The 16,740-nt window shown below is 42.3% G+C and overlaps 1 protein-coding gene across 4 annotated transcripts in view; it reads left to right on the top strand.

Annotated features, from left to right (window-relative positions):
- The first annotated feature begins 8,354 nt into the window (after positions 1-8,354).
- The window catches only part of MIB1 (MIB E3 ubiquitin protein ligase 1), a 68,671-nt gene continuing 60,285 nt past the window's right edge, over positions 8,355-16,740 (top strand). The window contains exon 1 of one of the 4 annotated variants that reach the window (XM_065752593.1): positions 8,355-8,825. In XM_065752593.1, coding sequence (XP_065608665.1) covers positions 8,597-8,825 — 229 coding nt within the window. In that variant the 5' untranslated portion in view covers positions 8,355-8,596. Of the gene's footprint in view, positions 8,826-16,252; positions 16,396-16,740 lie in introns of those variants that run through there. The other 3 variants (XM_065752594.1, XM_065752592.1, XM_065752595.1) reach the window with 3 other exon arrangements.

Below are 16,740 nucleotides of genomic sequence, written 5' to 3'. Positions count from 1 at the left end.
ACAAACAGGAAAAGGCATGTAAAAGCTGAAGATGAGGCGTGGCCTACCTCATTGCTTCTCCTTGCTCAGATCTTATCAGAGAGGCACAGCTCTGGCAGAATTTGAAGACATTTCTGGTCCTGACTTGTTCACTGTGGAATGGTGGAGGCAAAGCTCCTTGCTGTCTTGGATGTTGGGCCAAAGAGCTTATAGAAGTACTACACAGGAGACTTCAGCTTTCCTTGATGTAAAATGCTGGATTGTTCCTGGTCAAACCAGTGAATTCCAGTCCTAATTTGACAACAACATACAAACTCATTGTAGTATCTGAAGATTTTGGAAATGTCTGTTTCTGATTGCAGTGCTAATTACGATGTGGTATTCAGATAAATCCAGCGTGTTTTACAGGTCAGTCTGACAAGCTGGAATCTGTTACTTTTCTTCTTTTTTTTTTTTCCAAGCAAAAGCATTTTGTACTATTTAAGGATTTTTCACTGAAGGATTTGAATGACACAAGTATGTAAAATTATTTATATTGTATTAATAAGGGTAAACTAGTAAGAGTATGTTACTCTCTCTGAAGTTTCTAGAGATATGGGGGTACAGCAGCATTTGAAGGAAGTATGGGAATCAGTAAGTAGAAGGTAGGAAGGATCTGGACTTTGCTTATTTACCATGTTACAGAAAAAGGAAATGGAATGGGTGAAAAAGCATTTGTTATCAACATTGCAATTTCTCTGCTGTATGTGGAGAACAGCCATAGGCAGGTCCTGACTGACTCGGAGTACCATGCTGTACACCCCAGATAAAACACTTATCGTGAAGGAACACTGATGTGAGCAGCTGTACTAGAGAGCTTAGCTCTGAATACGTGTTGACTTCAACAAGGTGAGTTTAGGAACGTTTGAAGACAGTCATTTGGCTGAGCCAAGGACTCAACATTATGATGCATAGGGATCGCTACTTCTGACAAAGAAAAGGGATTGTTGCTTGCAGCAGACTGTCTGTATTCTGTCCAAGGCCTATGAAGTTGAAGAACTTGAGTCACCAAAAAAATAACAAAAAATCTCAAATGGTTAAGAAGAGAACACAGCGTGTGTCCATGGAAAGCTTATAATAAACACCTACAGGCATGTGACTGAAAAGCAGGCAGTGTGGATGCTGGTGGTTAAAGGAACCTCTCTGAGGAGTACAGATCCAGCAGATTAATGCCTCGATCATTAAGCTAGGGAGATTGCATTCACAAGACCAGGTCTGGATCTGTACAAAGGTTGATGAGGTTTGGCTGCTCTTTGACCATTGCCCTGTGTTGATTACTCATGGGATTATTTAGAGGATGAGGCATATGTGGCAGCCCACAGGCAAACTGAAACAAATACCTGTACTGAGAAGGGTATCATCTTTCTTTGAGCGTGTAAGCATGTTGCTACAGCATCAGTAACAGCAATGTTAATAGCTAACTTCCTTGTAAGTAATCCCTGTCACATCATCCAGTTCAAGTGTCACTTTCTTTTAAGTCTTCAAATACTTATCTTCTGACCTATGACAAATTTTGCAGAGCTGATAAGGAGAATACTGTATTCTGTTCATGCTACAACCTCTTCCAAGCAATTTAGTGATTGCAAATGTTGTGCGTGGGGAGAAATCAGGAGAGTGCTTTGAAATCTTACTGTATTTTCCTTTCAAAGGAGTGGAGTCCTGCATTCTGAGATGCTTGCTATTTGCCCTATGCTCTCCAGTGCTTACTAATGTGATTGAATCAACCCAGCTGTAATGAACTATAAAGATGAGGCCACAGGGAAAGGGCATGGGCTTGTTCTTTTATGCTGTGTCCCGATTTATTTTGTTTAACCAATAGATAATAATTTACAAAAGCAATTAGTGAGACGCAGCTTGATTTGTGCATTTATTTATTACATAGGCAGTTACATAAGTGATATTCTTTATAATATATATATATTTACTAAGAGAGGTGTCTCTGTGACAATCTGGAGTTGGAGGGAGGAGTTATTACATCCTTACAGTCGCAAGTTGGTCCCAGCAGAGTTCTTTGATTCCAGTAGGTGATGCAGCCTAGTTCTGAGGAGAAAACAGGTGATGCCTAACCTCAGGGTTTTAAATTTGAGGTTTTGTTTATGGTTTTTTTTTTTTTTTTTTTTTTTTAATGTTTGTTTGACTTTACTATTCATCAAGCAAAATAGGAAAAATATTTTTTGTGTCAGCTTGACCTATTTGGGGAATACATTAATAGCTCCTTGTCCACGTATGAAACATTTGAGAAGTTTGTCATCATTGCAGGAAAGAGGGTACTCATTGCTCCTGATATTTAGTGCCTGCAGGGGAATGAAAAAAGAAAAACATGTTTGAAGAGTTCAGGTCAGCGTTTCTCAGGCCTTCATGCACATGACAAGTTTTCCTTTCCTTAAAGTATGAATCAAGTAGTGAAATGGTGAAGCCCATGTATGTTGGAAGTACTTTAGATTCTGAAGGAAAGAGCCAGCTGTGTGTAGGTTTGTATGCTCAGTGTTCATTAAAAGTCAATCAATCAATGATTGTGGCGTTAGGATTCCCGTTTGCCCCTTTCCTGAACTTTGCTACTTACGCTAATATCTCCACTCTTGCCTGCTCCCAGATCTTTTCCTGTCACGCTGCTTTTCTTTACTTCTTCAGGAAATATTTCTCACCCCTTTCCAGCCATCAAAGCTAGAAGAAACATAGGATTCAAAAAGAATGCTTTGGATCATTTGATCCAACTTGCCATTAACTGTCATTCCTTCAACTAAAGGGGGAGAATTTCACTTCTGCAAGGTATCCTGAGCACAAATGCAACTAAATAACTTAGCATTGTTTCACTCTCTGTTTAGGTGGTTGAAGACACCTTCCATCAACAGCAGTTGCGACACAAAGGCTGCCTGATACTCTTCTCCCTTGCATGGCCTCTAGTAGAATTTACATGAAACCCATTCTCTACATTTGAATACAGCTGGCAAACTGCTAAACACAGGTTTGTAGTTAGTCAAAGACTGGGCAAATTTGACTCGTCACTATTTAAATAATGGCAATAAAGCTGTGTTTTGTGTAATTTAAAACATTCACAAGAAGAGTTAAAGATCTGTGAGATGTAGCTGATTATAATTTCAGAAATGTGAATTAACTTAAAATTGATGGTTTTGTTCAGAAATCAATGATGATAATCCATGGCATGCTGCAAACTGAGAATATGAAACTAAAATAAACTGAATTCTGTAGAAAGCAAGTAAATACTTCGAGGACATATTTCTTAACATTTTTAATGAAGAAATTAATTTGATTATCAAAAGCTGCTACAAATCTTGAGAATTTTTCTAAGATTACAGCAGAGTTCAATTTTGAATCTAGGTTAAATTTCCTCCTGGCTCCAAGGCATCTTTAATGAAAGCTTAAAATGAAACATTTTTTTAATTTTATTTGCTTATTATAATTCCTTTGTATACACTTCAAAATTGATTAAAAACTGGCATTTTTTATTTCAAACGCAAAATCAAAGCATTTAAAAATGTTTTGTAGTTACATACAAAACTACTGTATATACTTGGCAAACTCTTGTTCTGTCCACAACTATAGTATGCATCCATCTGAATTCAGCAGACTCAGAAATACAACCAAAGACTCTTTTTCCTTTAGAGAATTTCTTAGATTTTTCTTTAGCATGATAAATTCAAGTTTTATTTATTAGCAGTAGACACAATTGTAAATGAGATGTATTTTAAAAATAATTTATTTATATATGTATGTTTAGCAACAGCTTTTTTGTTTGTTTGTTTGTGTTCTTGAAAATTTCTAGCAGTATTTTTATTAAAAAGGGAATTCAACAGATCTGGCAGAGTGCACTGGGTATCTTATTGGAATTTAAGATTATGTTATGTTGTGACTGGGACTTAGGATAAACCGTACAATGTTTAGTTTCTCCTTTAGTTCTCAATGTTTGATACTGCTTTAGCAGATTGTTAAAATTAAACATATATATTACTCTGTGCTTAAATAATCTTTCAGGCATTAATCCTGCATATTGTAAGTCTTCATAATAAAAGAAGGATCTACACTATATGTTTGGCTAAGGACATGATTAATTGATTTTAACAAAAATTACCCATGAAGACAGTTTATTTTCCTGTCAGCTCAAAAACAAGACAGATTCACAAAATGAATAAGGCTGGGAGAAACCTCTGGGTCTACTTGGGCCAACCCTGCTCAAGCAGGGGCACACAGAGGAGATTGTTCAGGACCACCAGATGGCTTAGGAAGATCTTCAAGGAGAGCCCACAGACCCTCTGTGCAGCTTCTGCCAGTGCTGGACTACTGTGTGTCAGTTTGTGCCAATTGCCTCTTGTCCTGCCACTGGGCACTGCTGAAAGTAGTGTGGCTCCATCCTCTCATCCCCTTCCTTCAGGTGCTTATGGACACTGATGAGATCCCCCCAAGCTTTCTCTTTGCCAGTCTCAGCAGTCTGGTTCTCTCATTGCAAGAGAAGTGTACCAGCCTTTTTACCATTTCTGTGTCTCTTTGATGGTCTCTCTCCATTGTGTCCATGTCTCTCTTGTACTGGGGAGCCTGGAACTGGACCCAGGACTTCAGGCATGGCCTCACCAATGCTGGGAAGAGTTGAAGGATTTCCTCAATTACATAATCTGCTGGTGGTCCTTTGCCAAAGGATGGCATCAGCCTTCTTTGTTGCAAGGACACACTGCTGGCTCATGTTCAACTTGGTGTTTGCCAGGACTCCTAGGTGTCCTTTTCTACCAGACTGCCTTCCAGCTGGGTGGCCTACAACCAGGGGCTAAGCGTTTGGAAATGTCAAGAAGGAATGTGTTCTTTAATCCACTGAGGTACGCTGATGTAGGAGGATTTGTAACAAATAGAAGTACGTGCTTTTATACTATGTACTCCTTTTTAAGTATGTTGTTTCTGCTCAGAATAGTTCAGCCTTCAAGGGAGAAGATTATAGTATATTTATTCCCAGGAGAGGTACTCTTTTTTATCCTAAAAAGTTGTGGGTTTTGTTATTTTGTTTTATTTTGTTTTCATTTGCTTTCCAGAATGGTGAGTTCTTACTCAGATATGGAGACATTTCATTCTTTTTAGCAGATCTATAAGGAATTAGTTTATTTTTACAGTATGAAATTGAAGTAATTTATTTATAATCTCTGCTAAGTTGTTTTTTTTAGAAGAGAGTAGCAGATAGAGCTTGTTGTGGAAAAAGAAACAGTACCATTGATATTGGCAGCTCATATATATGTTGTAATTAACACATTCATAGGGGATACCAGTAGCATAATAAAAATACCAAACCCACTAAAACTGCTAGCTCTGTTGTATGATAGCTTGTTCATTATCTGCCAGTAAAAATAATTTAATCAGCAGAAACCTGGGAAAAACCCAATGTCAGTTACTCATGTCATTTCTGAAAACTGGGGAAGAAATTGCATGGAGTTATAGATGATGAATCTGCTAATAAAAACTGGAAATACAATGCACCAGTAAAAAGGATAGGTGCATTAATGGGGGATAACACACAGCCATGTGATGGCAGCAGAGGCTGAGGAATTAGTGTTTTTTTCCTACAAAAACTAGACAAACAAGGTGTGGCCTAAAGTTAATGACATGTTTGCATACTTTTTTAATGACATTTGGGGTGAAACTTTTCAGTAAAGCAGGTTTTCACTTAGTTTGCAAATATTTCCATCTATCTTCCTGCGTTTGTCGAGTGAGTTTCACACAGAGGAGTACGCATATTTCAACAAAATCAAGGCAGTTGTTCTCCTTTTGGGGAAAGCAGAAAATTAAAATCAGCTTTAGTCAAACAGGACAGTCCTGAAAAGCTTATATCAAACTCAGTCTTCAACACACGAATATACTTGTATTAGATACTCTGATGGAGCATGACATTTTGCGGAACCACAAGGGAATGGGGCAAAGTTCAGACAAGCAGCTCTCTGGAATGGCTTTGAACAGGCTCATGGGCTGGATGACCACCAAAGTTCTGCTTCCCGTGACTCTGTGAGGTTTGTCATACTCTCTGTGAGGGTAACAGCTGCACTTACAAAAAGGCCATATGCTCTCCAACAATAACAGGGAGTTTAAAGGGATGTCATTAGGTTATGCATAATGCTGAATTCTGAATAAACCAGAGGCCTTCTTACATGGTGCCTTGCTGGATTGCTTGAAAATGGCAGGAAGTAGTGGGAAAGACCATAATCACCAGCTGGAGCGTGGTGTGACTCAGCAATATAGGTAGTTTTGGGTAGCCAGAAGAGAACTAGATCTGTAGCTCTTTCTGTGCATCAAGATTGCTACACTGAATGCATATTAGCAAGACTTTGTAATTACATTCAAGTATGCCTAGAGCACTGTGGATTCCCTTCTGCCAGCTTGTGATCTAGCTGCTCTGTCATGACTATTGGAGGTGTTCAAAGTGAGCTCTACCTTACCACAAAGGCAGCAGTAGTTAATTATAGCAGCACTCTTCTGGTAAGTAAGGCCTTCAGCTGGTGAGCTTTGGGACCAAAGACTTGTTGAAAATGCCACATGCTTTTTGCTTTTGCTGCTCACATTCTGGTTCTTCTATCTTGGTCGTTCTGTGAGTCTCAGAAAACCTTTAGATGCTTACAAAGAATTAGCTTATTTTGCATATCACTGTAGTACTAATTTCCATGCTGTTATATGCTCCAATGGCTGATATTAAAAAAAATATCAGATAGGACCACTAATGCCAAACAGCATTGCTTGAAAAAAAAATCTGTCACCAAGGCTATGTCGTTCTCCATTCTCTGCCATCTCTTTTTTAAAACTCCGTCTGAAACTGGTTTGTACTGGTTATTTTGAAGGCTATTTTGGAGGGAAGATCCAGGAACTAAAAACTATTTATTTTTTTTTCCTTACTGTTCGCTTACACATCAAACAGGTGCATAGGATAGGCAGTATAATGTATGATTCTAAAATATGTTGACCATACCAGCAAAAAGACACAGCCTCTGTATTTTGAAAGTATGAAGAACTCCCTCTTAGCTGTCAGGGTAGCACCCACTTTCAGCCCATAGTGGCTGTGTTCATGTGTCTAAGCCACCTCCATGATAAACCAGGTACCTTTACAGATTCTGTTTTTTTTCTCTCTCTCTCTTTCTTTCTCTCTCTTTCTTTCTCTCTCTCTCTCTCTCTCTCTTTCTTTTTCTCTTTTTCTCTCTCTCTTTCTCTCTCTCTCTCTTTCTTTTTCTCTTTTTCTCTCTCTCTTTCTCTCTCTTTCTCTCTCTTTCTCTCTCTTTCTCTCTCTTTCTTTCTCTTTCTTTCTCTCTCTCTCTCTCTCTCTCTCCCTTTCTCTCTCCCTTTCTCCCTTTCTCCCTTTCTCTCCCTCTCCCTTTCTCTCTCTCCCTTTCTCCCTTTCTCTCTCTCCCTTTCTCCCTTTCTCTCTCTCCCTTTCTCCCTTTCTCTCTCTCCCTTTCTCCCTTTCTCTCTCTCCCTTTCTCCCTCTCCCTTTCTCCCTTTCTCTCTCTCTTTCTCTCTCCCTTTCTCTCTCCCTTTCTCCCTTTTTATTTTCTTTTTACAAGTAAATCTTAGAAAAAGTGTGTGAGTAGAAGGAGAGGCAGGGACTGCTGGTATAGTGATGCAGGTGTGGTCAGGAGAAGGACTATTAGAAGAAGCTCCAGGATAACATCTGCACACATGCATTGCTGCTGAACTGCTACAGCAGTCCCTCTTAAGGCCTATGCCACAGGAGGTGCTATTCTTGGAAAAATAGATGTGAGGGATGAATTCTTCAGATTCTCTGAAGGAGACTTGTCACTACTTTTCATGTCGGAGTCTGCTGGTTTTCCTGGCACACATACACTGGTTGCCAAAAGCCTTATTTATTCAGCCCTATCAATGTGTTCCTAGTTATGGTTACCAAATCGAAAAGCTAGTATGAACTGTGGGCAGCTTCCTTGTGGGGAAAAGCATCTGCCAGAAACCTAAGCTGCTTGATAATTGTCTGCTTCCTTGGGAGGTACTGGTTGGCGTCCTGTAAAGGCAGCAGTCACTGTAGTAGCAGCAATCAAACGTTGTTTGCCAGTGTCTATTGCCAGGGTCAAACTTTGTGTTAAGGAGGCATTCGAATGAAGGGGTCGTATTCTACATAAGATTACAAAGGGAAGAGCGAGGTGCGGCAGCCGCAGCCCGGACGACAATCGCCTCCCGCCCTCTGCTGTCGCCAGATCTCCTCACGGCGGAGGAAGCGCGGGACCTGCGCGGCAGGGGGCGCTCGAGCGGCGCTGCCCTGCGGCTGCGCAGCGGCGCCGGTGAAGGGCGCATGCGCAGGCAGGGAGGCGGGGGCTGCCGGCCGCCGCCGGTCTCCCTGGTGCCGCCGCCGTCGTCGCGGCCACAGTCCCCGGATGTAGCGGCGGTCGCGGGCCGGCGGCGGGCGGCCCGAAGGCGGGAGGAGAGCGACCTGCAGGCCTCTGCCCGGCAGCCGCCGCGTCTGCCCGGTGTCGCGTCGCGACCGCCTCTCTCGGTGCAGCGGCGGCCCGCGGCCTCCCGCCGCTCTCCCGGCCCCGTCGGCGTCCCCCTGGGGCCGCCCCGCCGGCCGGGCCCGCGCGGCGCCGGCGGGATGAGCAGCTCGAGGAACAACCGCGTGATGGTGGAGGGCGTCGGGGCCCGCGTGGTTCGCGGCCCCGACTGGAAGTGGGGGAAGCAGGACGGCGGCGAGGGCCACGTGGGCACCGTGCGCAGCTTCGAGAGCCCCGAGGAGGTGGTGGTGGTGTGGGACAACGGCACCGCCGCCAACTACCGCTGCTCCGGGGCCTACGATCTCCGCATCCTGGACAGCGCGCCCACCGGTGAGCGGGGCCGGGGCTGCCGGGCCTTCCTCCGGGCGGGTGTCGGTGCGTGTGTGTACGTATGAGCGATGGGAACGCCGCTTTGTCCTGTAACCAGCGTGTTGCCTGCCGCGTGTATCGGGAGACTTGAGGAGTGGAGGCACTGGGGGTGGGGGGGGGACGTGCGTTTATGCCTTTAATTCCTCATCTGCTCCGTGTTTATGTTTTCAGTTCAGATCGGACAGTGGGTTTAGGTCTGCGCTGACGTTATGCGGCATTGCGAGCGGGGCAAACGCTACAGGGAAACGTCCCCTTCGGCTCCTCTTTCTGCAGTGAGAACCCTTGAGAAACGTGGGTTTCCAGCAGAAGCCCCTCGGTAACGGGGTGATTGGTACTGTTTGTTGGCTTGCTGGGACATCGCATTCTGGGAACGTCTCTCATTCAAAGTGTGGTGGTGTGTAGGATCGCGGGAGGGGCAGTTATAGGGTTGAGTTGGAGCCAGCAGGCTTTGGAACAGGCAGAATCGTTTAATTAACTCTAATTAGAAAAACATTCCTAAGAAACCCCACGTAGGTCTTCCGTGGTGAGCCTTTGAGATGGATTTTGTTCTTCTCTGCCTGCTTAGTTTCCCCTCCTATTGCTTCACGGTTGTGTTTTGTTGGTGTTGTTTTGAAGGGGAGATGCTATGAAAGCTTCAGCTGGAAATGACATTTGAAAGTCACCCTTCTGGTTGGGGATGCTTGTCTTGAAGATGTTTATGTTTTGAAACTTTACCTGCCTTTGACGTCTTGTAAAAACCAGTGGGGCTGCTTCTGCTTAAAACTGAAGTGTATGCATGAGGGCTGAATGTGAGCTTTGTGTGCTCATTATCGCAGCTCTCTCTGACTTACTTGCAAGCTGACACTATAGTTAGTGTAAGCATTTGGAATCATATGCTTGACACTCACGTTCACATCTTGATATTCCTGTAGCACTCAATTTTACATCCTTAGGTTTTTTTTTGTCCTGAATTTTCAGTTACGCTTATACTTCTGTATCAGAGTTTTCATTTCTGCTTCATGCATATATTGTTTTGGGGAAAATTAAAAAATATTGGCCTTTTCAGGCTTCGCAAGCAATTTTTCTCCAGGTTTTTGGCCACTGAGTGCACTGGGTTCACAGTACTGCTGTCTGGAGCTACCCGGGTTGCTTTTCACTAGATAGACTTGCTTTTTACGTCACAGTTCCCTTGAGATAGAAAGAGTAAAAATCTACTGTAAAGTAGTAGTAGTAAAAAGAAAGTGCTGTAGTCTCACTGAAAGCTCATGGGATTAGAATGCTGTTGGTTTGGGCTGCAGTCTTTTTTTTGCTACTGCATCCATTTTGTACTTTTCCAAATTAGTATTCCAAGTTGTATTCTTCCCTTTATTTTTCTACCTTTTTGTATTTCTTCCACAGTAGTGACTGTTGTTTAATATAAGGGACTCTGACATTGAATGATAATTTGATGCTATTGCTAGGATTGTTTAGATAATTTTAATCTAAACAATCCTAGAGTCATCACGGGAATAGTGGGGTTGGGTGACAGGGATTTATAACTGTAGTGTTAGCTGTGGTGATGTTGAGGGAATGTTATGGGGTGTTCTTGGTATGCTGATACTTCTTATCACAGTGTTGAATCAAGCCTATTTCTTGCAGTTTAATGCTTAAAAAAGAGCCCTGTTTTACAGTCATAACATGATTTTAAGCTTATAGCGAAGACAAAAAAAAAAAAACCCAAAAAACAGTAGGAAGCAAAGTTAGATTGTTTATTGCTCTAGAGTTCCTAGGCATTCAAAACCCAGCTTGATTATAGGTTCTTAAAAGCAGTCCTTGCAGCCAGAGTAGCTGCTTTGGTGAGTTTGAGGCATGTGCGTTCAGGAACAGTGGTGATGTCAGGAATTCATGGGCTTGTAGAAGTGATGTATGAAGCTCATTCTAATTTAAAACAAACAAGACCCCGAGTTTTGATGCATGTATGTACAGATACATAGGTTTGGTGTATACCAGAACAGTGTTTTATAGACTTGATGATGTACTGCTGCTCTTGCTTTGTAAAGTCTGCAGATTATTACCAGTACTGCAAGTACTGTTAACTTCTTGTGAAACGTAATGCCATTAATGCTAACATTTTAGAACTGTTCTCATTAAAATCTCATCAGTGATTGATGAGAAGCATGTCTTCTGGGCTGTTTGTTCCAGATGTAGTTGTCTGAGTAATGAAGGTTGTTTCTTCAGTGATCTCTACCAAGCTAGTTGTAGTAGCAGCCCATTAGTAATTGTATTTCCATTGGCCAGTATTTATTTAAGCAAGGTAAAGTTATTGTCTCAAGAGTTCCCCTTGTTAAATAGTGTTGTAAAAAAAGGAAAGAAAAGGATAAGTTTGAAGTTGTCCAACAGAGACTACAGTTTTATCTCAAAGTAGGCAAGACTGTGTGTAGAACCAAGCTGTTTATGTAGGAGAGGAGGCAGGCTCTTGCCAAAGGTGAAGACTGTACAGTAGCATGCTTGCAAAGAGCACCTCTGACTGTGTTTACGTAATAGTTGTGGCCATTACAGACGTGTATTTATGCCCTTTCTGTAGGTAAAGATCTACAAAGCTTAGGCAAAAATGTTTGTCATTGGTTTCCTCTTTTATATCTTTGAATCAAAGTAACAATGTAAGTTTCCTGCATGAAGTACGTACTCAATGGTGTTTGAATAAGGGGAGGTGGTGGTGGAGCTGGGCTCAAGAAATGAAATCTTGATGTGAAATTATCCTTCAATCAAACAGAGCATGTGCGCAACTTGGCAGCTGCGTGCTGCACTCTGCCTGTATTAACAGTTCAGGTGTTACCTGCTGAAGGCCTGAATAGCTTTCTGATACTGGTATTTTGCTGTATCCTGGAGAGAAACATAGGACATCTTAAAAAGCAGAGCATCCTGGATCATTTACCCCAAGTATTTACTTGGTCTTTTAGCACGTCAAGTTTAAACTTAGGCACTTAGATGCGGTCATACTGATTTTGCTTTGTGGCTGCTTGTCAATATTTACAGAACCCCTCACAGCTAGAATTCTAGTGGTTGGAGCAGCAAGGTCCTTGTGAAGCCTTGTTTCTAGGAGCGTGTCCTTTGTTCTACCTGCCCTTCCCCCATGTCTCCTGCACAGTAATCCTCCCTCTCCCGTATCTTATGAGACAGGACACATGCGATGGGAAGTCTGGCTGCTGCCAAATCCAATGCTTAATGGATGAGTTTTGTTTGTATGTTTTGGTAGAATTTGATTAATCTCTAAGAATCCTTTGTTTCCAGTCTCACCATAGTGTCAAAAATATATGGAGTGAAAGGATGGGGAGAACAAAGCATCTCTTTGTAGTTTGTTTTCCCTTGCCTGATGGTAGTATTGTCCTTACGTGAAAGGATTTGAGCTGCTTAGAAGTTCTGTAGAGAACCGTGAGTCCCTTGGAAACCAGATTTTGTAGGTTCTGAAAACTAATTTCAATTGCTGTTGACTTCTGCTGTGTGTAACAGTGAGTGGTATGGATATTCCTTGTCAATCTTACTTTAACGCTAGAATGCTCTTTTTTTGGGGGGTATGGGGGGATGCAGTTATGTATTGCCACATTTGAATGTGTGGTTGGTGCAAGAGAGAACTTCATAACAAATTCAGGGAGTAACTAATTTGAACCATGATGCTTCTGTTGCACTTCATAGCTTTAAGAGCAACCATTGGCTTTAAAAATATGTAGATGAAGGCTGTAAAATCTCTACATTAATTGTATTAATAAGTAACAACAGAAGAGATGTGGCCCAGGCAATCCAAGAAAGATCTGGAAAATGAAAACGAACATGGCAAGAAAATGATAAACTAACTGGAAATGTGAATAGTGATAATGCTGTTGAGATCGGGAACACTGTATTTTATGGTGGGACATTAGGAAATGCCAGGTACTTAGAAGCAGATAGGCATGGTGAAAGTGTCATTGTGTAGTTTTTTCTCTTCAGTGCGGTACGAAGGATGACAGAGCACTTTTTGTTTTGAAATATCATACTCTTAAACTTTGAAGAATATTTAGAGGTTTAATTTTATTTGTGGGCTCATTTTAAATCAGTACTCTTCTAGTTCATAGCGGGCCAGCTATAGTGCTGATGTGTGAATTCTGAAGTCTTTTTGGTGTTTTAATATATTCTGGTAATGTAATTAAAGAACTCCTCCTGAATGTGAACTTAACAGAATTTTCAGTTTCTCAACTTTTATTAAAAAGCCTTCATTTTGAAGAGCAGAAGCAGTTTGATTGCTACAGCTTGTATTTCAGTCAGAATTTCAGTTTAGCTTCGGAGCCTATGCTTGACTCACCCTGCCACTTGCTCCTGTGTGCTTCCTTTTGCGTTCCAGGGTAGTTCTAGAGTGTGCAAGCTGATTTATTTTTTGGCCAAAATTAAATGGAAAGATGTGAGACTAATGCTGCTGAGCATTCAGTCTATTGGGCTAGAGTAGAGCCAGTCTGAAGTAACATCTCAGCAATGAGATTTGGTGAGTAGATCCTTTTCGACTTGATTTGAGCACCAAGGCCAGAGATGTGGGAGGAGGAGCTCCAGGTGTTGGCACAGACCTTGATTCCTTTCTGGCACAGTGAAGCAAATATTGCCCTGCAGTCCATGGAGAGGACCATACAGAGTGCACCCCCTGCCACAGCCCACAGCTGGATGGGGCAGGTGGATGTGTCCAGCAGGAAGCTGTGGCTCATGGAGGGGACCTGGCTGTAGCAGGGGAGCATGGTGAGCAGTGAGTGGCAGAAGGGGTTGTTGTCCAGTGACTGACCCCCTGTACTGCTGCACCTGGAGATGGAGGAAAGAGGGACTGGGAACAAGGGAGTGGAGTTGAGCCTGAGAACAGGAGGGGCATAGGAAGTAGGTTTTCTTTTTCTTGTCATACCGCTCTATTTTTAAAAGGCAGTAAATGAAATTTTGCTGAAGTTGGTTGTTTTTTTTTTTTTTTCCCTGATGGCTGTTGGTAAGTGATCTTGCTTTCTTTGTTTCCTGTTGAAGAGGGGGAGAGATTGGCAAGGTGGGTGTATATCAGCTGGCTGAGGTCAGTTCACAGCATTCATGTACCTCTTTTCTATCTTCTCATTCAAGTTTCATTAATCTTTTAGTCGTCTTTAGAGTATGCTGCTGATCTAAGTAGTGCATTTTGTTTGTATTAAGAGACAAGAGTAAAAGTTCGAAATCACATTTTATAGATGGTAGTAGCACCTTCTTTCAACTTTCTTTTTAGTGGGTGAAGGTAAAACTGCCTCTTTGTCCACTGTTGCTGGAGGCATTAAAAGCCGCTTCTCCCTCCGGATCTCTAATGCAGTGATGAAACGTCCTGTAACAGGATTACTTGCCTGCTCCTGCCCTGCAATGCTTGCTTTGTTATGCCAGCGGTGTTGTGTAGCACCAAAAAGAACAGGGTTGGGAAACCAATTCAGCTGGATACTTTTCCTTCTGGCTGTGTTTCAGCTGGATATATTTCCGGACTCAGTTTGCAGCTTTACCCCGCAAACCCTTTTGCTGGCGTAATTAAAAGAATGGAGCAGCATGATCAGGTGAAGCTGGATGGGGCTGTGAGCAACTGGCCTAGTGGGAGGTGCCGCTGCCTATAGCAGGGGATTGGAAGAGATGATCTTGAAAGGTTCCTTCCATCCCAAACTGTTCTATGATTCATTGTACCGAAGTTGGTGCTGCTGATGGAATCGTGCATAAGAGAGTGGCTGAAGAAAGGCAGTTCCTATCAGGGTGCTGTTCAGGAGTCTGTGGGATTAAAAGTGTGACCCTCTCAGTCGCAGGCTCTGAATACAGATAGGTACTGTTCTTTTTCAGGTCCCAGATGCTATTGTCAAATGACTTTTGAATCAGACATCTTGGTATATATATTTTTTTCTTGTTCCTTCTTAAGGAAGTCAACTTAGCATCAATGGCTTGAAATGATTAGCTTTTATTTAAGTGTACCGGAGATAGTGTAGTTCTTCATCACAGGACTCCTACTTATATTTCTCCTTTGCACCCTTTTCTTGCTGCTTGGACAAATCTAAGAATTCTGAAGGCATCCAATTCCTTACTCGTTTTACATCCAGAGTAAATGTAATGCTTGGCAAACTGTCTTCCCTGAAGTTCAGCAGCTATTAAAAAATTTCAAGTATGTGCAGCTGCTCTGTTTCTTTTTGAAATACTGATTTAGCAAACCATTTTTTAAACCCCCCAAGTGCCACCACTCAACCCTACAAGGCTGAGTCTTCTGATTATGCTCTTTGATCAGGGCAACAAAGTAGTAACTGATCCTAGCCTTCTGAATGCGTCTGCTCCTTAAGGCGGCTACCAAAAACAGTGTAGTGGTCCAGTATACTTTGTAGCAGTGGGGCAGTTGTCCCAAGAGGGTACTTAATAACAGGTGTCAGAATCTCAGCATTCAGAACAAGGAAGTTAGCTTCCCTGACACTCCAGTTGATGGGGAAAAGATCATCAGTGAGTTGGGGGCGTATGATATGTGTATGATGATTCAGAGTTCTTGCTTTTTTAGGAAAACTGCATTTTTAGATGTTACCAGGCATTAAGTACTTCTAAATATAGAAGTATAGTTGTAAAGAATGATTATAGTATAAAAGTTGTGCTGTCTGGAGTAGCAGTCAGCAAATAATGTCATGGACTATAGCAGCTTGTCTGTGCCAGGCCTGCAAAACTTCAGCATGGAGTTTGTGGTCAAAGTATGGATGCTGCCTGAGTCATGAACTGCTCCACCAATTGTGATCATTTAGCATAATGTCAGCAGTTTTGGGATGGTTGTTGTTACTAAAGGCTATCTTCAGCTGTCCCAGAGTACTGCTCCCACCTCTACAGCACCAAAAGCATTTCCTTTTCCAGCTTTACTCTTCTATTTCAGTGCATCTGGAAAATCTGTAAGCATGAGGCTGGAAATCTTCCTAAGTATGTTTATTATAAAAGACTGGAAGGTGATGAAGTGGGTGGAAGGTGATGAAGTGGGAAGCTTTCTTGGTTAGGAGAAATGATGTGTGAGATACACTGGAGGGTTGTGTCGTTATTTGGAGGGACCTTGACAGGTTGGCAAGAATCTCATGTAATTCAGTAAGGGGAGGAATAATCCCTGCATCAGTATGTTTTAGGGGCTGACTGGTTGAAAATATGTGGTTCGGGAAAGGCCCTGGGGATCTTGGTGGATGGCAAAGTGACCAGAAGTCAGCAGCTTGACTTTTTGGCCACGCAATGACGGTTCATCCCTAGGCTGCATTAGGTAGACTGCTGCCAGTATGTTGTGGGATGTGATCCTCCCTCACAGATTGCACCTGGAATGTGATGTAAAACCTGTGCTTTACTGGCTCACCAGCCAAGTCAAGCAGAGGACTGCAGAGTTCTTGCAGAGGTTTGACTAGACTAGTCCAGAGACTAGTCTCTGGAGTTTACTTCTAACCTCCACCATAGCATGATTCTGTGAAACTGAGCCAGACAAGAAGGCATTTCCTTCAGTTTTTCCTCTCCAGCTGCTGATTCTTCTTTGCGGCAGATGGCTCATCTTTTGGGCACAAATGACTAACAGGTTTGTGGTAAACGTGGCTGTTATTCCCAAAAGCATCCCTTCTGGAGGGGATGAAAGCCATTTTCTTTCCTCATTAATTTCAGAAAACTGTTTATTATTTTTTTTTTTTTGGTGGGGGGAGGGTTAAAATGAAAAAAAAGAAAAATGGGGAGAATGTGTTTCTCTATACCTTTAGAGCTCATTTTTAATTTTTGTTGCATATTGGTTGCCAGTGCTCATTGCATGTCCCTTCTGTGGCTCAGATTTCTCCGAAGCTCCAGAATTTGACTTTTTTCATTATTTAATTTCTGTGGATCTTCACTGTATCCACTATGTGTGGACTGAAAACGTCTGTAGCTGACCTCT

Source organism: Cyrtonyx montezumae, unplaced genomic scaffold, assembly GCF_038088225.1.
Source record: "Cyrtonyx montezumae isolate F1298 unplaced genomic scaffold, pur_monq_1.0 scaffold_8, whole genome shotgun sequence".
NCBI classification, from domain to species: Eukaryota; Metazoa; Chordata; class Aves; order Galliformes; family Odontophoridae; genus Cyrtonyx; species Cyrtonyx montezumae.
The sequence above is the reverse complement of the archived record's forward strand: the minus strand, read 5'-3'. Positions and strand labels throughout refer to the sequence as shown.